This window comes from Marmota monax, unplaced genomic scaffold, assembly GCF_021218885.2.
Source record: "Marmota monax isolate L192 unplaced genomic scaffold, Marmota_monax_Labrador192_F-V1.1 WCK01_AAM20220418_F8-fsc00060, whole genome shotgun sequence".
In the NCBI taxonomy this organism is placed as follows: Eukaryota; Metazoa; Chordata; class Mammalia; order Rodentia; family Sciuridae; genus Marmota; species Marmota monax.
In genome coordinates this window covers 7,780,409-7,797,500 of record NW_026692826.1, presented here as the reverse complement: position 1 = coordinate 7,797,500, position 17,092 = coordinate 7,780,409, and the positions used below count along the sequence as shown (strand labels likewise).

General features: G+C 50.7%; 2 protein-coding genes and 1 long non-coding RNA gene across 3 annotated transcripts in view; 1 reads left to right on the top strand and 2 right to left on the bottom strand.

Annotated features, from left to right (window-relative positions):
• Positions 1-16, bottom strand: part of LOC124095472 (uncharacterized) — a 14,916-nt gene extending 14,900 nt beyond the window's left edge. Inside the window, exon 1 of the long non-coding RNA XR_006852471.2 lies at positions 1-16. This exon is cut by the window's left edge and continues 14,200 nt beyond it. This is a non-coding gene — a long non-coding RNA (uncharacterized LOC124095472).
• Tshz1 (teashirt zinc finger homeobox 1) overlaps positions 1-356 on the bottom strand; it is a 72,836-nt gene extending 72,480 nt beyond the window's left edge. The window contains exon 1 of the mRNA XM_046448634.2: positions 222-356. Coding sequence (XP_046304590.1) covers positions 222-261 — 40 coding nt within the window. The 5' untranslated portion in view covers positions 262-356. The remainder of the gene's footprint in view (positions 1-221) is intronic.
• A 2,542-nt stretch (positions 357-2,898) lies between these two features.
• Ptgr3 (prostaglandin reductase 3) lies at positions 2,899-10,439 on the top strand. The gene is made up of 2 exons (XM_046448615.2): positions 2,899-3,215; positions 9,264-10,439. The coding sequence occupies exons 1-2, from the start codon at positions 3,007-3,009 to the stop codon at positions 10,186-10,188; spliced, it is 1,134 nt and encodes a 377-aa protein (XP_046304571.1). The 5' UTR covers positions 2,899-3,006; the 3' UTR covers positions 10,189-10,439.
• The last annotated feature ends 6,653 nt before the right edge of the window (positions 10,440-17,092 follow it).

Genomic DNA, 17,092 nt, shown 5'->3' with positions numbered 1-17,092 from the left:
CGTCCCCGCGCACGCCCTCCCGAGGCGGCCAATGCCCGGGCGCCCAGGCCTCGGGGCCGCCGGCTCCCCGCGCGGACCGCGCCGACTTGCCCCGCGCCGCGCGCCGGGCGGGCGGGGGCGGCGCGGGGCGGCGCGGGCCGGGCCTTCTCCGCGGGCGGCCGCGGACCCCTCCTCCCGCCAGCCCCGCCGGCGCCCGCTCCCCGCGCGGGCCGCGCCGTTACCTGCCGAGCGCCGGGGGGCCTGCTGCTTCCTCCTCGGCATGCTGCTCGGGCCGCCGCAGCCGTCGCCTCAGCCGCCGCCGGAGTTCGCGGGGCGCGGGGACGCGGGGACGCGGGGCCCGGGCGCGGGCGCAACTCCGCGGCGCGCCCAACTTTGGCCTCGTCCCCGCGGGCTCCGGGCTCCGGGCGCGCCGCGGACGCGGGCGCCGCTCGCATGGACCGCCGCGCCCGGGCCGCTCAGGAGGCGGCGGCGGCGGCCGCGCGGGCCGCTCCCCGGCCGCCGGGCTGCGGGCGGAGCGCGCGGGGCCTGGGCGCCGAGCCCGCAGTCATCCCCGGCGCGGGCCGTGGGCGCAGCGGCGGGCGCTCGCAGGGCCGGCCCGCGGCCCGCGCTCCATGCCGCGCGCGCTGTGCTGGGCGGGCGCTGTCCGGGCGCCGCCGGGCGCTCGCGCCTTCCTCGGGGAGCCGGGGTCTCGGCGCGCAACTTTGTCGGCCCCTCTCCTCGCCGGGCGGGGGTCGCGGCGGGCGCTCCTAGTGCGCGGGTCGCAGCTCTCTCATTGTGCGCCAGCGAGGCCGATCGGGCTGTCCTTTCCTCGCGCACTTAGTCTAGGAGGAAGAAAGCAAACAAGACAGAGGAGTGAAGCCCCCGTACATACATGCGCCGGGGGATGTCAGCGCTGCTCCACCTTCCAAACAGTCACAGATCAAACAGTGTCACCCGCCGGAGCGCCACTTTGTGCCCCGCGCTGCCCCTGGGGGGCTTGGCTGCCAGGATCGCCGCTGCCTCCGAGGCGAAATCTAATGCAAACACATTTCGAGCATGGATTTTTGGTCGGTCTTGATCTTCCAACAGAAAAAATTTGAAAAATATACAAAAAGCACCCCCCTCAAAAAAAGAAGGAAAAAAAAAACGCCAACAACAACAACCCGGAGAGTATGTGCCAAGGGGTGAAGAGCAGACATTCACTGGATGGGCGAGGTAAGCGTGGACTGTCCCCCCCGCCCCAAACTCCTGGGAGAGAAGAGATGCACTCTCGCTCTCTCCTCTTTTCAGTGAAATATAACACACATTCGGATCGCAGAGCTTTCAGACAGTCTCAACTGATAGACAGACACATCGAGCTGCTTTTCCTGCTTCAGTTTTTACTCCTCCTCCTCTCGCCAACGTCACCCTGACAATTACAAATAGGTCTCACACAAACCATACCTGTCAATCTTTTTAATTGCTTTGTTTTCTTTTTTTTTTTTCCCGGAGCTAAACAATATGACACAAAAAAGGAAATCTTAATACAGCATAACATAAAAGATTGCACGTTGGAGGAAGACATTCAGAGATTGTTATTGTGATCCACTGGCTGATCCCGGGTAGAACCCATGTGTTCTAAGCCAAGTTAAGCAGACATTAGTCCCTGCAGATTCTCAAACCTGTTAGTTCCCCTCCCCCCTCTAGAACACGCATACACATGCGACCACGTGGATTCAAACCACCCTTGGGTGAAGTATGTCCTACATTTGAGAAAAAATACCTGTGTCACTTTTGCAATCCTAGTTTGGAGATTAGACTTAGCTGGGGAAGGGCACTGTGTGGCTTTTATATTTTGGCAATTCATGGGTATACGGAAAACAAGAAATGTTTTTAAATTAAAATATACAACTTAAATAGAAATTTAAAGATGAGCTTTGCTCATCACAGACATGTGTAGAAATATTTAATTGGGCCCCTCTATGAAACGTGAATTGATTATTTAGTCAATGCACGCAATTAGGGAGAAAATTGACACGATGAAACGACATCTTTCTGGCTGGGTTAGAAAATGAGGTCTTCATACATCATTGCAACGTCTCCAGTTCCATTAAGCTCCTCGGCGGCACCACCTACAACTTTAAAATGTTTATGTGCTCTGGGAATTTTGCCCTTTAGTTTCAGTTTGTGTGTTCTCTCCCAGTGGGAAACCTGTAACCGTCTTGTAGAGCTACTTAAAACATTCATGGAAAAGCACAAAATCTAGGCCAAGATAAATAAAATGGCTTAGTTCGTGCAACTTGCACGGGACAGACCGAAGGCTCCAGGCGCGGTGAGGCGTTCTCCTGACAGGAGGCCCTAGCCAAGGCTCAGGGTGCAAGGAGAGCCCTCACCCCGCTGCTGGAGCTAGTGCGCGCTCACCGGGGCGGGGGCTCCCTGCTCGGCCCAGGCCCCGGCGTGCCCCGCCGCCCCGGCCGCGCTCGGGGTTGATTCGTACCACCTTGCAAGGAAGTGAACGCTTCGCACGGGAAGGGGAGGCGCCTGCGCCGGCCGCCGCGCCGCTCGGGGCCGCCGGGGGCCGCCGCCGCTCGGGGCCGCGGCAACCGCCGGAGCGCGGGCCCCCACGCTGGCCGCCCCCCTCCCCCGGAGAGTCAAATCCGGCTCCCGAGCGTGGGGAGGGTGGGGATATCCGGTGCCTCTCCCGCGCCGGGAGGAGGGGGAGGGCGGAGAGGCTCCTCGGCCAGTCTGCGCCGAGCAGATTCAAACCAAAACAAAAAGATTAAAGGAGCTGCGCCGGGGCGGCCTCGGTCCCCGGCTGGGACGCGGGAGCAGGCGCGCCCGGGCTCCGCCGGTGCTGCGCCGACGCTGAGCGCGGCGGGCCGGGGGCGGGGACCGGAGCCGGGTGTCTAGGGAAGGGGGAGCGAGGGGAGGGCGCCGGCCAGAGGAGGGGCGGACCCGCCCGCCCGCGCCGAGCCGAGTCGGGCGGCCCAGGCTGGGCGTGACCCCGCCGGCTTCAGCGCGGAGAGCGGGCGGAGGCGAGCAAGGGCTATGCTGCGGCTGGCGCACGGCGGGGCTCGGGCCATCGTGGACTTGTCGTACGCCCGCCACTTCCTGGACTTCCAGGGCTCCGCCATCCCCCGAGCCATGCAGAAGCTGGTGGTGACTCGGCTGAGCCCCAACTTCCGCGAGGCCGTCACCCTGCGCCGGGACTGCCCGGTGCCGCTCCCCGGGGACGGAGACCTCCTCGTCCGGAACCGGTGAGCCCGGCGCGCGCCCCCGCCCTGGCCGCAGCTCCAGGCTGTCCCGGGCCGCCCGCCTGCCCACACTGCGGCGCGCGCTTAGGCGCACAGCCTGACTTTGCGAGATCCCGGGAAGTTGAACCCGCCGCCATCTGGCGAAGGCGAATGTAATGTGACTTGCTAGTGTGAATATCCGATGCCACCGAACGTCCTCATAACTGGGGGTTATTTTAATTTGGGATTCCCCTCCCCTCCTCCGCAGCCCTCCCTCCTCCCCCTCCCGCTCCCGAAATAAAACCGACGAGATCCAGAAGGGGAGGCTCCCCGCCCGGCCCACCCGCGCGCACCCACGATTCCTGCGTTGACATATCTTTTAGTGGAGCAGGAATAACCCGGACACAAACTGCGACGTTTAGGTAAATGTGCTTTGAAGGAAGGGGGCCAGGAACTGGCTAGCTTTTCCTGTCCGCTGCAGCTTGGCAACCGTCTAGCAATGGCGGAGTCTGTCCTTTCGCGTGTTGAGTGTACCTCGCCGTTGTCGTCTGCGTGTTGTCAGTGCTGTGTGACTGTTGTCTGTCCCCTGAGTGCAAGGATAGGCGCGTGGCGTGTGTCCAGGGCAGCTGGACCGGGCTGGGCCAGGGGTATGGCTGCGTTTACCCGCATGTTTTGCAGACTCGACCTTCTGTCTTTTCCACCCCCATGCTCCGCACCTTAATGTGTTTCCACCTCACTAATCCTTAGTAACTGGTGAAGCGACAGGAAGGAAAGAGTCCTCACTGTGTCGGAGCCATACCACCCGCGTCTCTGCGCGGTTAGGTCCCTTTGCTGCCCGACTTGCAGGCTGCAGTCCTCTCTGCCCTTTGGCCTGCCAAGTCCCATCTGAAGGGTTCCAGCGGTTCCAGCGTTGCATGGTTGCATGTTTCAGGTTGCATAATATTGTTGAAAGGAGGAGTTCGTTCTGATGGTAACTGGGCTGTAAATTGTGTGCTAGGAAGTTCTGTAAGTCCCCTGCGAGGTCGGAAGGACAAAATGTACCCGGTCCAAGTAGCTCCATGAAGCGTTTAATCAGTCCAGTTTAGAAATCCATCAGCCTCCCACACTAGAGTGTAGGAATGAAGAATACTGGTCATGATTCGAAACTTTTGGAAACCTGTTGAAAACTAGTAATTGAGTGAGCCAAGGAGTGAAAATGGGGTGGGGGTCGGTAGGGAGTGCTTTAAAGGGCGGTGTTTGCTTGTGTGCATGTAGTGTGTGTATGTGTATGTATCTCCTTGAAACTGTCTGCTTTGGTCGACCTCGATGCAAAGGATTGCTTCATTGTGTGATGCAATGCTAAGGCTGTTGAGAGTAAGAACATTCTCTCTGCCGAGTTAAAAAATAGGTTTGAGTATGTGTTCACTTAGAACATACAGAGTGTACCATAATGTGCTGGAAGTTGAGTTGAGACCAGACTAAAAAGCTTTCCAAACAAACAATAGAGGAAAAGTTACATGCAAGCTTTTTTTTTCTTTTTTGTGTGTGATGTTGTAGAGCATAGACTGTAAACTCTAATATAAACAAAACTGTGAATAAAACACCTTTTAGAAACGGGTGTGTAGTGGGGAGAGGGTAGTACAAGACTGGCAAGGGGAGTTATCAATTTGGAAAACCACAAGTAATGTGGAACTGCCCCTATGATGGAGGCTGCCTGGCTCTGCTCTGGGCTCCAGGCCTCCCGGGCCTCTCTACCTGCCAGGGTTAACTCTGTTAACTCTTCAGAATCTTTCTTTCTCTCCTCTACTCCCTTCAAGCTTTTGGTTGCTCTCACCTCCCTTTCCTCCCCCAAGGTTGCTGTCTCTCAGGTGCTGCCATGTGTCCAGGGTCACCAGGGTTGGTCCCAAGGTCGGGGCAATGTGGACCCCTGAGCCCGTGGTCTGAGCACAGGAGCACTGGCTCCCATGTATGTAGCCCATCAGTTTTGGTTGCTTTAAAATCCATGCCTTTTTTTTCCTTCCACATACAGTATACATCAAGAATCCCTTTAATATAAATAGTATATTTATCTGAACAACTTGACCTTTGACTTGTACCTTGAATCTAAAATAGGAAAAAAAAAAAAAACAGAGCCAGTTTTCTGCAAGTTAGAAAAGGACAGAATCTTTACTTCCCTCTTTCCTTACCCTATTGGAAACTCTATTCCATACTGTAGGAAGGGCATTTATTCTTGCAAACCATGTCAGTGAAGGTAGCATCTTACAGATTTTTTTAAGGAATGGAGGCTTAATAATTCAGTGCAGGTTAGTTCATTTTAATCCTAGATCAAATTTCCCCTGTGCAGTGTTAATTGCATTAAAAATTTATGCAGGTGCTTCTCATTTTTATCATAATAAAATCTACCTTGGAATGAATGCATTAAGCCCAAATTTGGAAGGGTGTTTGGGGATTTTAGTTGTGTTCCAACCATCTTTTGCTTTGAGTGAACCACTTGCATATCCCATTCCATCTAGTAGAAAACAAATTCTTCATTCAAAAAGAGGGCAGTACTTGTAAGCTGGACATGCTTTAGGGTAATAAAGTTTACCACTGAAGAAAGGTGTGAGAAGGGGGTGTATAAAATCCTTCCGGAATGGGTCATTGATGTTCCTTTATCCAGTCCTCACCTTACCATGTGTAACTTCCCACCTCCCCCTCCATGCTGAGCCCTTGGAAAAGAGGGACTAGCACCCACGTCAAGTTGGTTTGTGTGCTATTTTTAGCTTTTTCGTAAGAAGGTGACAGATTATTCCGTTTCCAAGTATTTCTAACGATTTTCGGCTCAAGTGTAAGATAATGGAGCCAAGAGTTTGTAGGAATGGTGAAAGGAGGTGGGGGGATGGGGTAGATTTTTGATAAACGGTTTGTTGCTCTAGGGAGGGTAAAAATATTTCTTCTCCAGTGTAGTTGTTTTTCTTTCTTTCCTTTGTAGTTTGTCTTTTATTCTGTCTCTTTCTTTCTTATTTTTTTTCTTTTTAAGGAAAGTCAGGTTTGAACGACTTTGTTTTGTCTCCTAGTATTGCAGGGTTTTATTATGGACTCCGGTCTTCGCCTTTGATTTTTGTTCAAGAGAAACCGTTTCCCTCCCCCTCGTCTGTGTTGCCTTGCTTCACAATAAACATGACGAAGGGGTTCAGCACATTTTAGAATAAATAAACTGGGTGACTCTAGAAGGGTATATATTTGGGGAATGCCCACACCGGTCCCATTCTTTCTCCTGGGGTCTCTGGATTCCAGTCTTTTCAGTGGGTCGTCCCGTCGGATTGCTAGAATCCTGCACTCCTTACAAACACATTTCCAATTATAGGGAGGTGCGGGGAAGGCCTGCACATCAAGCATCCTTCCCAACCTGCCTTCTGACTTGGTGGCTCACCGTCCCCGCTGCTGGACCGAGCCCCCTTTTGCTCTGAGCCTGCTGCCCTTGAACTTGTTTCTGGTGGAGCCAAGGCTCAGCCTCCCCGTCCTCACGCAGCTTCTACCCAACGCCCAGGTAAGGACTGGGGCGCTTTTAGGGCCGCGGCCATGCAGCGTCCAAGCTGGGGTCCCGCGAGAGCCGAAGTCCCCACATCCAGGGCCCAGAGACCCGGAGAGCCCGAGGTGCGTGGTGCGTGCAGCCGCAGGCTGTCGCCACCAGCCTGAGCCGCCTTCCCCGACGCCACTTCGAAGGCAGCAGGGATGGGGGGCGGGAGTGCCTGCGGGCCAAAGTCAAGGTCCATGGGATGTCTGTACCACTGCTGGGCCAGCGTGTCCAGCTCCGCTCGGGACTCCAGGAACTTGTCCACGCGGGGACTGAGGGCGCGGGCAAAGAGGCGGCAAACAAGGCTCCTCTGCGGCCTGGGCGGCGGCCGCAGGGACGCTGGGGAGACCCAGCTGGTGCAGATCGGCTACCAGCAGTGGCCGAGGGATCTGGGCCCAGAAGCGCCCGGGGCTGGCCAGGTGGGGTGTCGGACGGGGCTCATGGATCCGCTGCCCGCCCAGTGCTGGCCACGGATGACCGTGGCGCCGGCTTTCCAGGCAAGCCCGGTGGCCAACCCGCGCTGTCGCCGGCTCCCGTGGAGCCCCACTCCGCCTCCACTTTCGGCCTCTGCTGCCAGGTCCCGCGTGTCTGGGCTCCGTGTCCTGCCTGGGCTCCCTGTCCTGAGAGTGTGCCCTGCTGCTTCTCTCCACCTCCTCCCGGGAAGTGGCCACCGCAGGCGGGGGAGGGGGCGGGCGCTGCGTCTCTGTCCGGAGCCCCCGGGCGCGGGTTCCTAAGGTGGGGGGGGATCCCCGGGCCGTAGAGGGGTAGCAGCCACTGGGCGTCCCCGGAGCCAAGCCAGGGTTCCTGGTGGAGGAGACACCACTGCGAAACGCCAGGGGGTTCCAGCCGGAGGGGTCGGGCACACGAAGAGTTAACCCTGGGCAAAGGAGCACAGAGAACAGAACTGGTGGTTGGGCCCCTGTCCCCCACCTCCGCAGGAGCCCTGCCATTGCTTCTGCTCCGAGGGCGCCTTCCCTGCAGCGTGCTTTGCTGCCTAAGGCAAGGCTCCAGCAGGGCTGTGCTCTGGGCCACCTCTCTCAAGTCCAGAAGAAGCAAGCTCCCAGGAAGCCAGCCCTTCCCAAAAAGGCCAAGACTTGAGAATTAAGTACTTTTAAAGACGTGGTAGCCCCCCCTCCTTCTCTAAAAATAGAATGTAGGCATCTTGGTATTAAATGCCAAATGAGAAACCAGCAAAAAATCGTTCCTCCCTTTTGTCATGGTAGTGCATCCTCTGTGGTTTGGAATTCCGCAGCGTATTACCGAGGCTGGGGCTGACCTCTGAAGGCAGCTGTACTTGTGGGAAGGAACTGCTTCCAGCTTTCTCATTTGGACACTGTGTAGACACCCTTCTCTGTGGTAGCTAGGCCAGGGATGGTCATACGGGAGTGTTTGTAAGTGCAGCGCATTATCTGCCTTATAGTGAAAGCAGGTCTTCACACCGGCAGTTTGGTTTATTAAGTTAAGAGTGAAATTCTTTAAAGATGGCATTCTTAACAGCTTTCTTCCTGCCACCAGATCCTACCCACTTTTCTTTTCAGTACAGGTGGAAATGACATGTTTAGGGTCGTCCCTGATGTGACATTTACCACCTCCTGACATTCTTAGTTAGATAGCTTTTTTCCCTGTTTATCGGGATTTTTTTTATTATAAGGTATATCAAATGGAAAAAAAAAAAGCTGGTAAAAAAATACTGGCCTGGCAATTAGATTGACTCTGGATACCAAAGTGAAACTAATCATCTGGTATTAATCAAGTCATGTCTCTGCTTCTTGTTGGGGAGAAATACAGTGACAATTTGCTTTCCTTTCCATTTGAGAGGGACTGTGAAACAATGAATATTCCATAAAAATCATTTTCCCCAGTTTTTGTTCAGTTAATCAAAATGCATATTTTCACACTGGATATGGTTACACAAGAGAGAATATCAGCCTCTTCAAACAACCTTAGCAGTAACATGTAGCAACCCATGACCTTGTACACTCCACCAACCTTTAATAATATCATTGCCATTGCTATTATTATCTGAAGGATGAAGTTGTTGCCAGAATCAGTATATCTGCCCTTATTTGAATGTGTTTTATCCCACTGTTTTTAACATCTTTGCTAAAGAAGCCAATTAATTTCCAGCTTGTAGCTCTCGTGAAGTTAGTATGTGGAAGGCTTCCTGACTTTTCCCTTTTTTTCCTCTTTTTTTTTTCTTAAACTTCTCCTTTTGGAAAAAAAAAAGGGGGGGGGGATAAAAGCAAATGGCATGTGAAATAAATCACTTGCCGATTAAAGTGATATAAAATTATTCCTAAATTGATGAAAGAATAAAAGGCGCCCAAACTCTGAGTGCAGATCAGTGTGACCAGTACTTGTTTGATTCCCCCCAACCCCAGGGGAACAGCAGGATTGAATTTTCTTAAATTCTGTCAGATCCTTTAGCCCAGCAACCCCTCCACAGTCACTGGAGTTAGATATTTTTTTCTAAACAGAGTGTGAATATCTTAACAAAGAAAGCCTCATAATACATTGACTTGTTTGTTTTCTTGTAGATTTGTTGGCATTAATGCATCTGACATCAACTATTCTGCTGGCCGCTATGACCCATCGGTGAAGCCCCCCTTTGACATAGGTTTCGAGGGCATTGGTGAGGTGGTGGCCTTAGGCCTCTCTGCCAGTGCCACATACTCAGTGGGCCAGGCCGTGGCTTACGTGACACCTGGTTCCTTTGCAGAGTACACAGTTGTGCCTGCCAGCATTGCCACTCCAGTGCCCTCGGTGAAACCCGAGTACCTCACCCTGCTGGTAAGTGGCACCACTGCATATATCAGCTTGAATGAGCTGGGAGAACTGTCAGAAGGGAAGAAAGTTTTGGTGACAGCAGCAGCTGGGGGGACGGGCCAGTTTGCTGTGCAGCTTTCAAAGAAGGCAAAGTGCCATGTAATTGGAACGTGCTCTTCTGATGAAAAGTCTGCTTTCCTGAAGTCTGTCGGGTGCGATCGCCCTGTCAACTATAAGACCGAGCCCCTCGGAACCGTCCTCAGGCAGGAGTACCCGGATGGTGTGGATGTGGTCTATGAATCTGTTGGGGGAGCCATGTTTGACTTGGCCTTAGATGCCTTGGCTACCAGAGGGCGCTTGATAGTAATTGGGTTTATCTCTGGCTACCAAAGTCCTACTGGCCTCTCGCCTGTGAAAGCAGCAACACTGCCCGCCAAGCTGCTGAGGAAGTCTGCCAGCGTCCAGGGCTTCTTCCTGAACCATTACCTCTCCAAGTACCCGGCGGCCATGAAGCACTTGCTTAAGCTGCATGCCAGTGGGGACCTGGTCTGTGAGGTGGACCTGGGAGACCTCTCTCCAGAGGGCAGGTTTACGGGTCTGGACTCTGTATTCCGGGCTGTCGATTATATGTACATGGGAAAAAATACTGGAAAAATTGTAGTTGAATTACCTCACTCTGTCAACAGTAAGCTGTAAAAAACTGAACAATGACATAAATCAAAGGAAAAGAAAATGAGCACTTTATGCCCGAGAATTACTCAAATCCATTTATTTTTAGTTTGTGATAGATATAATATTTTTTAAAACAAAAGTAAGGTGTTAATGGATCTCTCCATTCCTCCCTCCCTCCCCTTCCCTCTCTCTCTCTCTCTCTCCCCCTCCTCCTCCCCCTCCTTCCTTGGGAAAAAAAGTGCCAATAAAAGTTCCCTCCATACTCAGAGGTAAAACGTTTACATTCGATTCTTTAGTCATGGACGGTCTCATTCCAGATTTTATTGTTCCAGGGAAGTAAATTAATTCCTGATGCAGGACCTGATGGAATCAGTATGTCCTCAGCTTGATGAGATTTTAAAATCAGTCTTGAAAACAGTTCACAAAGCTGCCTCTGCTCTGAGGGAGCCTGCTCTTATGCTAATGAGCAGCTCAAAAGTGAGAAGTGCCACTCAAGTCTGCACTGTTGTCACTGTCCTATCCTCCAGAATAGGGCCCCCCTTTTTCTGCAGAGCCTTAACATAGACATTTGGGGCAGGATTCTCCCCAAATTCAATGTTGGTATTAGATGATTCTGAAAACACAGACCTGTCTTCCAGAAGTACCCTTTCTTTGATGGGTTTCATCCACAGTCATCCTGGTAAGATGTGTTGCCGTGTGAGAAATGTCTCTGTTACTGTGAGAAGAGAATTGATATTGAAAACTTGTAGACACAGAAAATAGGTTCTGCAAAGGGAAACCGCAGAGTTTGAAGGGACTTTCAAGAATTCACATGCACAGGGAGGGAAATGTGTGTGCCGTGTTTATGGTGCAGGTCTGCATGATGCAGCGTGGACTGCAGGAGGACACAGCTTAGGCAGATGCAGGGGATGGTAATGAGGGAGCACATGTCACATAGCTGCATGCTTTCAGGGACCGAGTGTCCATAATACTACACTTGCTTCTCATTGGAGGCTTTCAGACAGAGAACAAGGGCCTGACCTCTGGTCATGGAAACAGAATAGCAGTCACTGGCCGTCCTGTTTCATGTCCAGCATTCTGCTGGAAGGAGATGGGTTTTGTCACTGCTGCCTGATGGCACACACCATCCACCAACCACACATGAGAAGCAGCGCGACATGTGCCTTCTCTCCCGAATCATGCCAACGCTGATCCACTTGCCTCTTAACCTCCAGCGCCCGGAGGCTGCTGCTTCTTTCATCATTAAGTCGAGATCCCACAGTGCCTTTCTAATTGAAGGTGAAGCCCACCAGATTATTTTGCAGAGTCTTGGGTTTCAGTGCATCGAACATGCTCAATAAATATGAACGCAATTAAAGATGCTCCAGGAAAGTTGGGGAGCAGATGTAATTCTTCTCTTGCATCTGAGGAGCAAGGAAATCCTACTGCTGAAGAGCTGTTAGTATCTATTTTACAAGATTTACTCATTTTCAGGTACCTAATGTAGCTGCTAGCATGCATGCACAACAATACAATTTATATGGTAAATGGAACCAAATAATGGCTTCACTGAATGTTATGGCTGTACTGAAGGGAAATGTCACGGTAAATAGCTGCCAAATTATGGATCATGCCGAAGTGTCACAACTGCACTAAAGACAAATAGCACTAGAGGCTATTGCCACTGTGACGCTTTTGAGTTATGAAGAAGGGTAGCGGCCTGATGCGAGGCTCTTTGTGTCCTCATCATAGCAAAGGGCTCCTGGTGCAGGGGACAAGAAAGCTCGTCCAATGTGGTGCTTAGTTATTAATCTGTCCCTCTCAGCCCTAACAGCTGTGGCAAAACAGAAAGAGACTTTGCCTTGCTCTTGAGTGTGCAAACAAACAAAGCAGGGGAAACAGGTTTTATGAATCTAACTGCGCACAGGAAGTGACTGGTAATGGAAAAATTTTGTAATAAAATAATCTAATCAAAGAATATTATTAAATTTAACATAGTATGTGTCTGAAAGGCTTAGTTGCTTCTTATGCAGATAGATGTGTGAAATCTAAGCAATAATGCACTTTCTCCCTCTGTAAGGACTTGACTGAGGACATTACCAACTAAATTGCTTCTTCTAAACTGAAGTGAGTCCCGGTTTCTTTCATTTTAATAGGAGAGTAATAAAGATGAAAGACCAACATTTTATCTGATGGATCCCTTAAGCTACAGAATAGAAATTTATTATGTTTTGAGGGTATATACTAAATTCAGATCTGTAAAAATAAAATCTGAACACCCAGGTTTAAAATAAAACATAATCTGAAAACCTCATGTTCTCTCTGTCCCCAAACTGAGAAGTTACGGTGCATGCTGTTTTCATTTATTCTTAGAAAACAAGCATGAAAGATTCCGCCTATTCAGATAATGCCAAAAATATGTTTAAACTTTTGTTTTATTCTTTTGAAAAATGATTTGTAAATTGAGGGTCATAGTTCAGCATCAGTCTCACCCTCTGGGATTGTTGTTCAAGCCCAGTCTCTTTGGGGAGGTGAAATGGTGTGAGGGTCCCAACACCTTTCCTCTCAACTGTATTACATATCATGAAAAGTGCATCCATAATTCAGCACCATTGTCAGTCTTTGCTTTAGAGAAGGGGCCAGGGCAGAACAATCACAGTGGATAAATCATTTCTCGGTTCTCAGTGTGGCCTTCTCTGCATGTTGGGCTTAAGGTCACTGGCCGGGCAGGATGGCAGGAGCTTGCTCTTGAGAGACGACGGCATCCCAGTGATCTGTTACCATTCAATTTTGACTTCTCCTTCGGTGCCTTTTTGCCTACAAAAAAATACCAATATCATTTCCAGTCCCTTTGACAATGACTATTGTTGTTGACTGATTTCAGCATTAAAATATATATATATATATATATATATATATATGTCTCCAGGGAAATGTTTGAAAAGAGACAGCAAAAGTTTTACAGGGTATGTTTTATAAATTGTTGAAAGATTCATCTGAACGAAGCTTCTCAGGAATCAGTGGTCGTTAGCCTCACATTCAGTGTTTGTCTACAGAAAGTGTGGTGACAAGTAGCTGCTGCTCATGAAACGAGAGCCCAGCATCTGGCACTTGAGGAGCATGGCAGCTGAGGGGTGTCCCCAGCACAGGGCAGACCTTCCTGTTGTGTTCCCACCGACGATGCTGGAAACTTGACAGATGATGTCATTTAAGACACAGGCATGCCGTAGGGACCTGGAATTTGGCTTCCTGTTTCTGGCTTTTATTTGGAGACCATTTATAACGGCCACCAACTTACCTGCAATGCTTTAACCCTTCATGGGGCTGAGCCTGGGCTTAGGGTTCCCTTTGAGATGAGCAGCGTGCTAGGCACCAAAATATTTTTATTGATTACTTTACCATGTGTGCATGTGGGAGAAACACTACATTTTAGATATGTGAAATCAGATGATCGATCTACAGGTTTCGGAATAAATACAGTGAAAACCATCATGCACTCTCAGCTTGGAAGGGTGACCTCCCGTGGCTCACAAGGCAAGTTTTAAGAATACAACTGAGATACAAATGGTCCGATTTCAGAGATTCATGATCACTCTTATTTGTGCTTTCCACTCTCTTGTAAATATTTCATTATCATAATGCTTATTTAGAGACAATTATCTGTGCAAACTTCATTAGTTAATTTTGCAGTTTTAGGTTTGTTCTCTTTTGTTTTGGGAAAACTGGATTTTCTAGAACTAATCTTCCAGTGATGGTAGAATTAAATATTTAGGATTGTGTTTCAGAAATCAAAATGCATGACTGTTGGCGTGGCCACATAAAACTTTGAATTCCGTTTTTACCAGTCTTTCAGCCCTTGTGCTATTTCAACTCATAAAAAGAGGAATGTTTGGTATGAGAACTTATTGCCGTCACCAGGAGCAATCTGCAACGGTTGGCATCCCCCAAAGTTTTTTACAAAACACAAAAATAGTGTTTTACCAATGTGTTTATCAGTTTAAGTAAATTTTGGTGGTAGAGTTAGTATGAAAACAAGACAAATAAGGGGCGTATTTCAATCATGTGTGCACCCAGCGCCTCCTGAGGTGTGTCGGCAAAAGTCAAGGCACCCGAGGAGGATGCTGTCTGGCATTTGCCCCTGGAACACTGGTTTTTCCTGTCGCAGGCCTTCCCTTCCTGCAGTCCCACGTCCCAGGAGACCTGGGCACATTCAGGAAATGGGCAGCGGTTCTCCCTGCGTGGCAGGGTAAGTGCTGCATGGAGGACAGTTTGGGGGAACCAATATGTGCTTCATATGTGCTCAGAAGCCCTGAGCCAAAAGCACAGAGATTTGAACAGCCCCCCAAAGCCAGAGTTTCCCTGGAAGGGCACTATCTGACGGCGTCTTTCTGCCAACTTGAAATTAAAATAATAATTAAAACACGCCCTGCTGATGGGTGGAAGCTTCCAATATGAAAGATGGATTTGCGCTTAGAGCTCAGAAAAGTGTGCCATGGAATTGATAGCCTGTGTTGCACCTCGTCCTCTGCACGTGAAGAGCTTGGCAGGGTCTCAGAGCGACTCACGTGGACAGGTCTCTGGTCAGTGGAAGATGGAAGAACATGCCCAGGAATAGACGTACCACTGGGAAGCACTTTGCCTTGTGCCCACAGGCCTGACTCTGGAGATCCTTCCCACAGTACCAGAAAGAAACTGTCCCTCCCCGGCCTTTGTGAGAATACCTAATTGCCCTTTAAACAATAAAATTTGCTCTTTAAAAGATAATCTAGTTCTATTGATTTTCTGAATGAAGAAACCAGGACCCAGAGAGAATGGTGCCTTGTCCAAGGTCAAGGAGTTCGTGGATTTGTAAGCTAAAACAGAGCCGCCTCTGTACGGTCCCTTTTGCCATCTGCCCAGGTCCTTCAACATATGGCTAAGGGTGTTGCAGAATAGCAGCAGGTGATTGGTATGAACCCTTTTATGGAGGAGGTGGCCAACCTAGGAAAAGTATTGAGATTCTGATCACAACAGTGGGGTCGTGTCTTTAATCCGGCACACAGTAGTGTTCAGGGCATTGAATCCGTGTCATCTGAATATCACACAGTCCTTGGAAGCCAAGGAGAAACAGCTCAATGGGCTTCAGGACTGAGCACCCACGGTTCAGTGTTATTGCTCCAAGGCGGTCCTCTGAGCAGTGTGCCCTTCAACACCAAGTGAAGTCCAGCCGGAGGCCCGGTGAGAGTGCTCCTGCCCTGCGACTGCCTGGTCTGCTTGTTCTGCTCCCTGAAAGCTGGGGATGATGCCCTCATAATCTCAGCCTTCCTAGCAAATACCTGCAATGCAAATTTGCTGTTTCACCCAAATCGTACTGGCTCAGTGTCGGGGAGGGTTCCCTCGCTGGTGCTAGGAAGTGCTTCAAGGTAAAGGGGACCCGGGGAGAAGCCCTCAGTGGGTGACGATTCATTCCCAGATGCAACAAGAACCTCTTACTCTGTGCAAACAACAGATCATAATTAAGGCTCAGAAACAAGCCCTTCAGAACTTCACGACTGAACACTCATGTCTCTCCCTGCCACTTCTGCCCCCCCTCCCTCACACGCATGCATAACAAGCGTAAATTTTCAACCTACACGAACAAACTTTTTCCTGGTAGAAGTGACTGACTTCTTTCCAACAGTGAAAACCCACTTCACAGGAGCAGCACCAAGGTCCAAGGCAGGAAGCCTCATGGCTCACCAGGGGACCATAGCCATAATGCTCCTCTGCATGGCCTGGGATTTACATTGGAAATGGAATCGTCTCCTTGAGGGCTTTCACTCCATGTCAGTTTTGCACAATCACAGCCCTGGCACATCAGCACCAGCGGAATAGGTTGAGCCAACGGAGTTCTGGTCACCCGACTATTCAAAAGTGCTTGTTCTCTTAACGGTAGTAAAATTAAAGCATTATTATTGAAGAATATTTGTTGTTTCAGCTTCTACATGTACTCTGATATCTTGTAATTGATTCACAAATTGACAGATTTGAGTACAGTGTCACCATCTGCACCTCTTTACTGACACATTGACAGAGATGAATCACTCCAGTTTCAGAGATGGGAAATGACCTGCGCAGAAGAACCACTTGCACAAGATCTGTCGTCCCTGACTGGAAGAGTTCACATGCCACGTCTCTCACCCACTGGCACCCCAACTTTGGGCAAGATTCTTACCTACATAATGCTGGCCTAAGGGCGCAATCTGATCAAGCATGGGTACACTTGTCAGAAGGTCTCTGCCATTAAGGCCACCAGCTTCTTCCTCTTCCCTTTTGGAAGGAGGGTCGCAGGGGAGGGCTCTGGGCTGATGACACCAGGGAGTGTGAGCCAGCTCCCCCACCGTGATGCAGGACAATAGCCCTTGGGGTTTTGGGAGACTTGAGATTAGGAAAACAGGAAAGGCCGCCAAGGGCACAGCAAGTTCTGGAAATCCAGGATCCGGGCTCTTCTCCCTCTGCTGGGGAGGAGGCTGACTGTCTGTCAAGTGAAGTACACAAGATGCCTGTTTATTGTAAAGCCTAGAGATGGGTCTGCAGCTGTTGCTGTCCGTGTGGGAGGCTGAGCAAAGCATCAGGGATGGCCCCCTTTGGTACGTTGGCGGGGGCTTGTTTCTCGTCGTTTTGGGGACTTAAAGGGCACTGTTCTCACACTACTTCTCAGAAGACCCAGAGAGGTTCTCCACCTGCAGAGTTCCCAGCTCCTTGCTCTCTCACTCCCCTCTAGTGCCTGCCCTCCTCCCCGCCTCCCTGGGGTGCAAGGATGCCCCTTCTTTACAGATCCGTGGGGGGGGCCTTGGAGATGAGGTAGCCTGCCTCTTTCAGGTTGTAGGGGAGAAGCTGAAGCCCAGAGCCAGCACCAAGCCCTGGACTGGCTCTCCCTTACTACCTCTCTAGCATAAGGCACTTCTGATTTTCCTGATGATCTGGAACA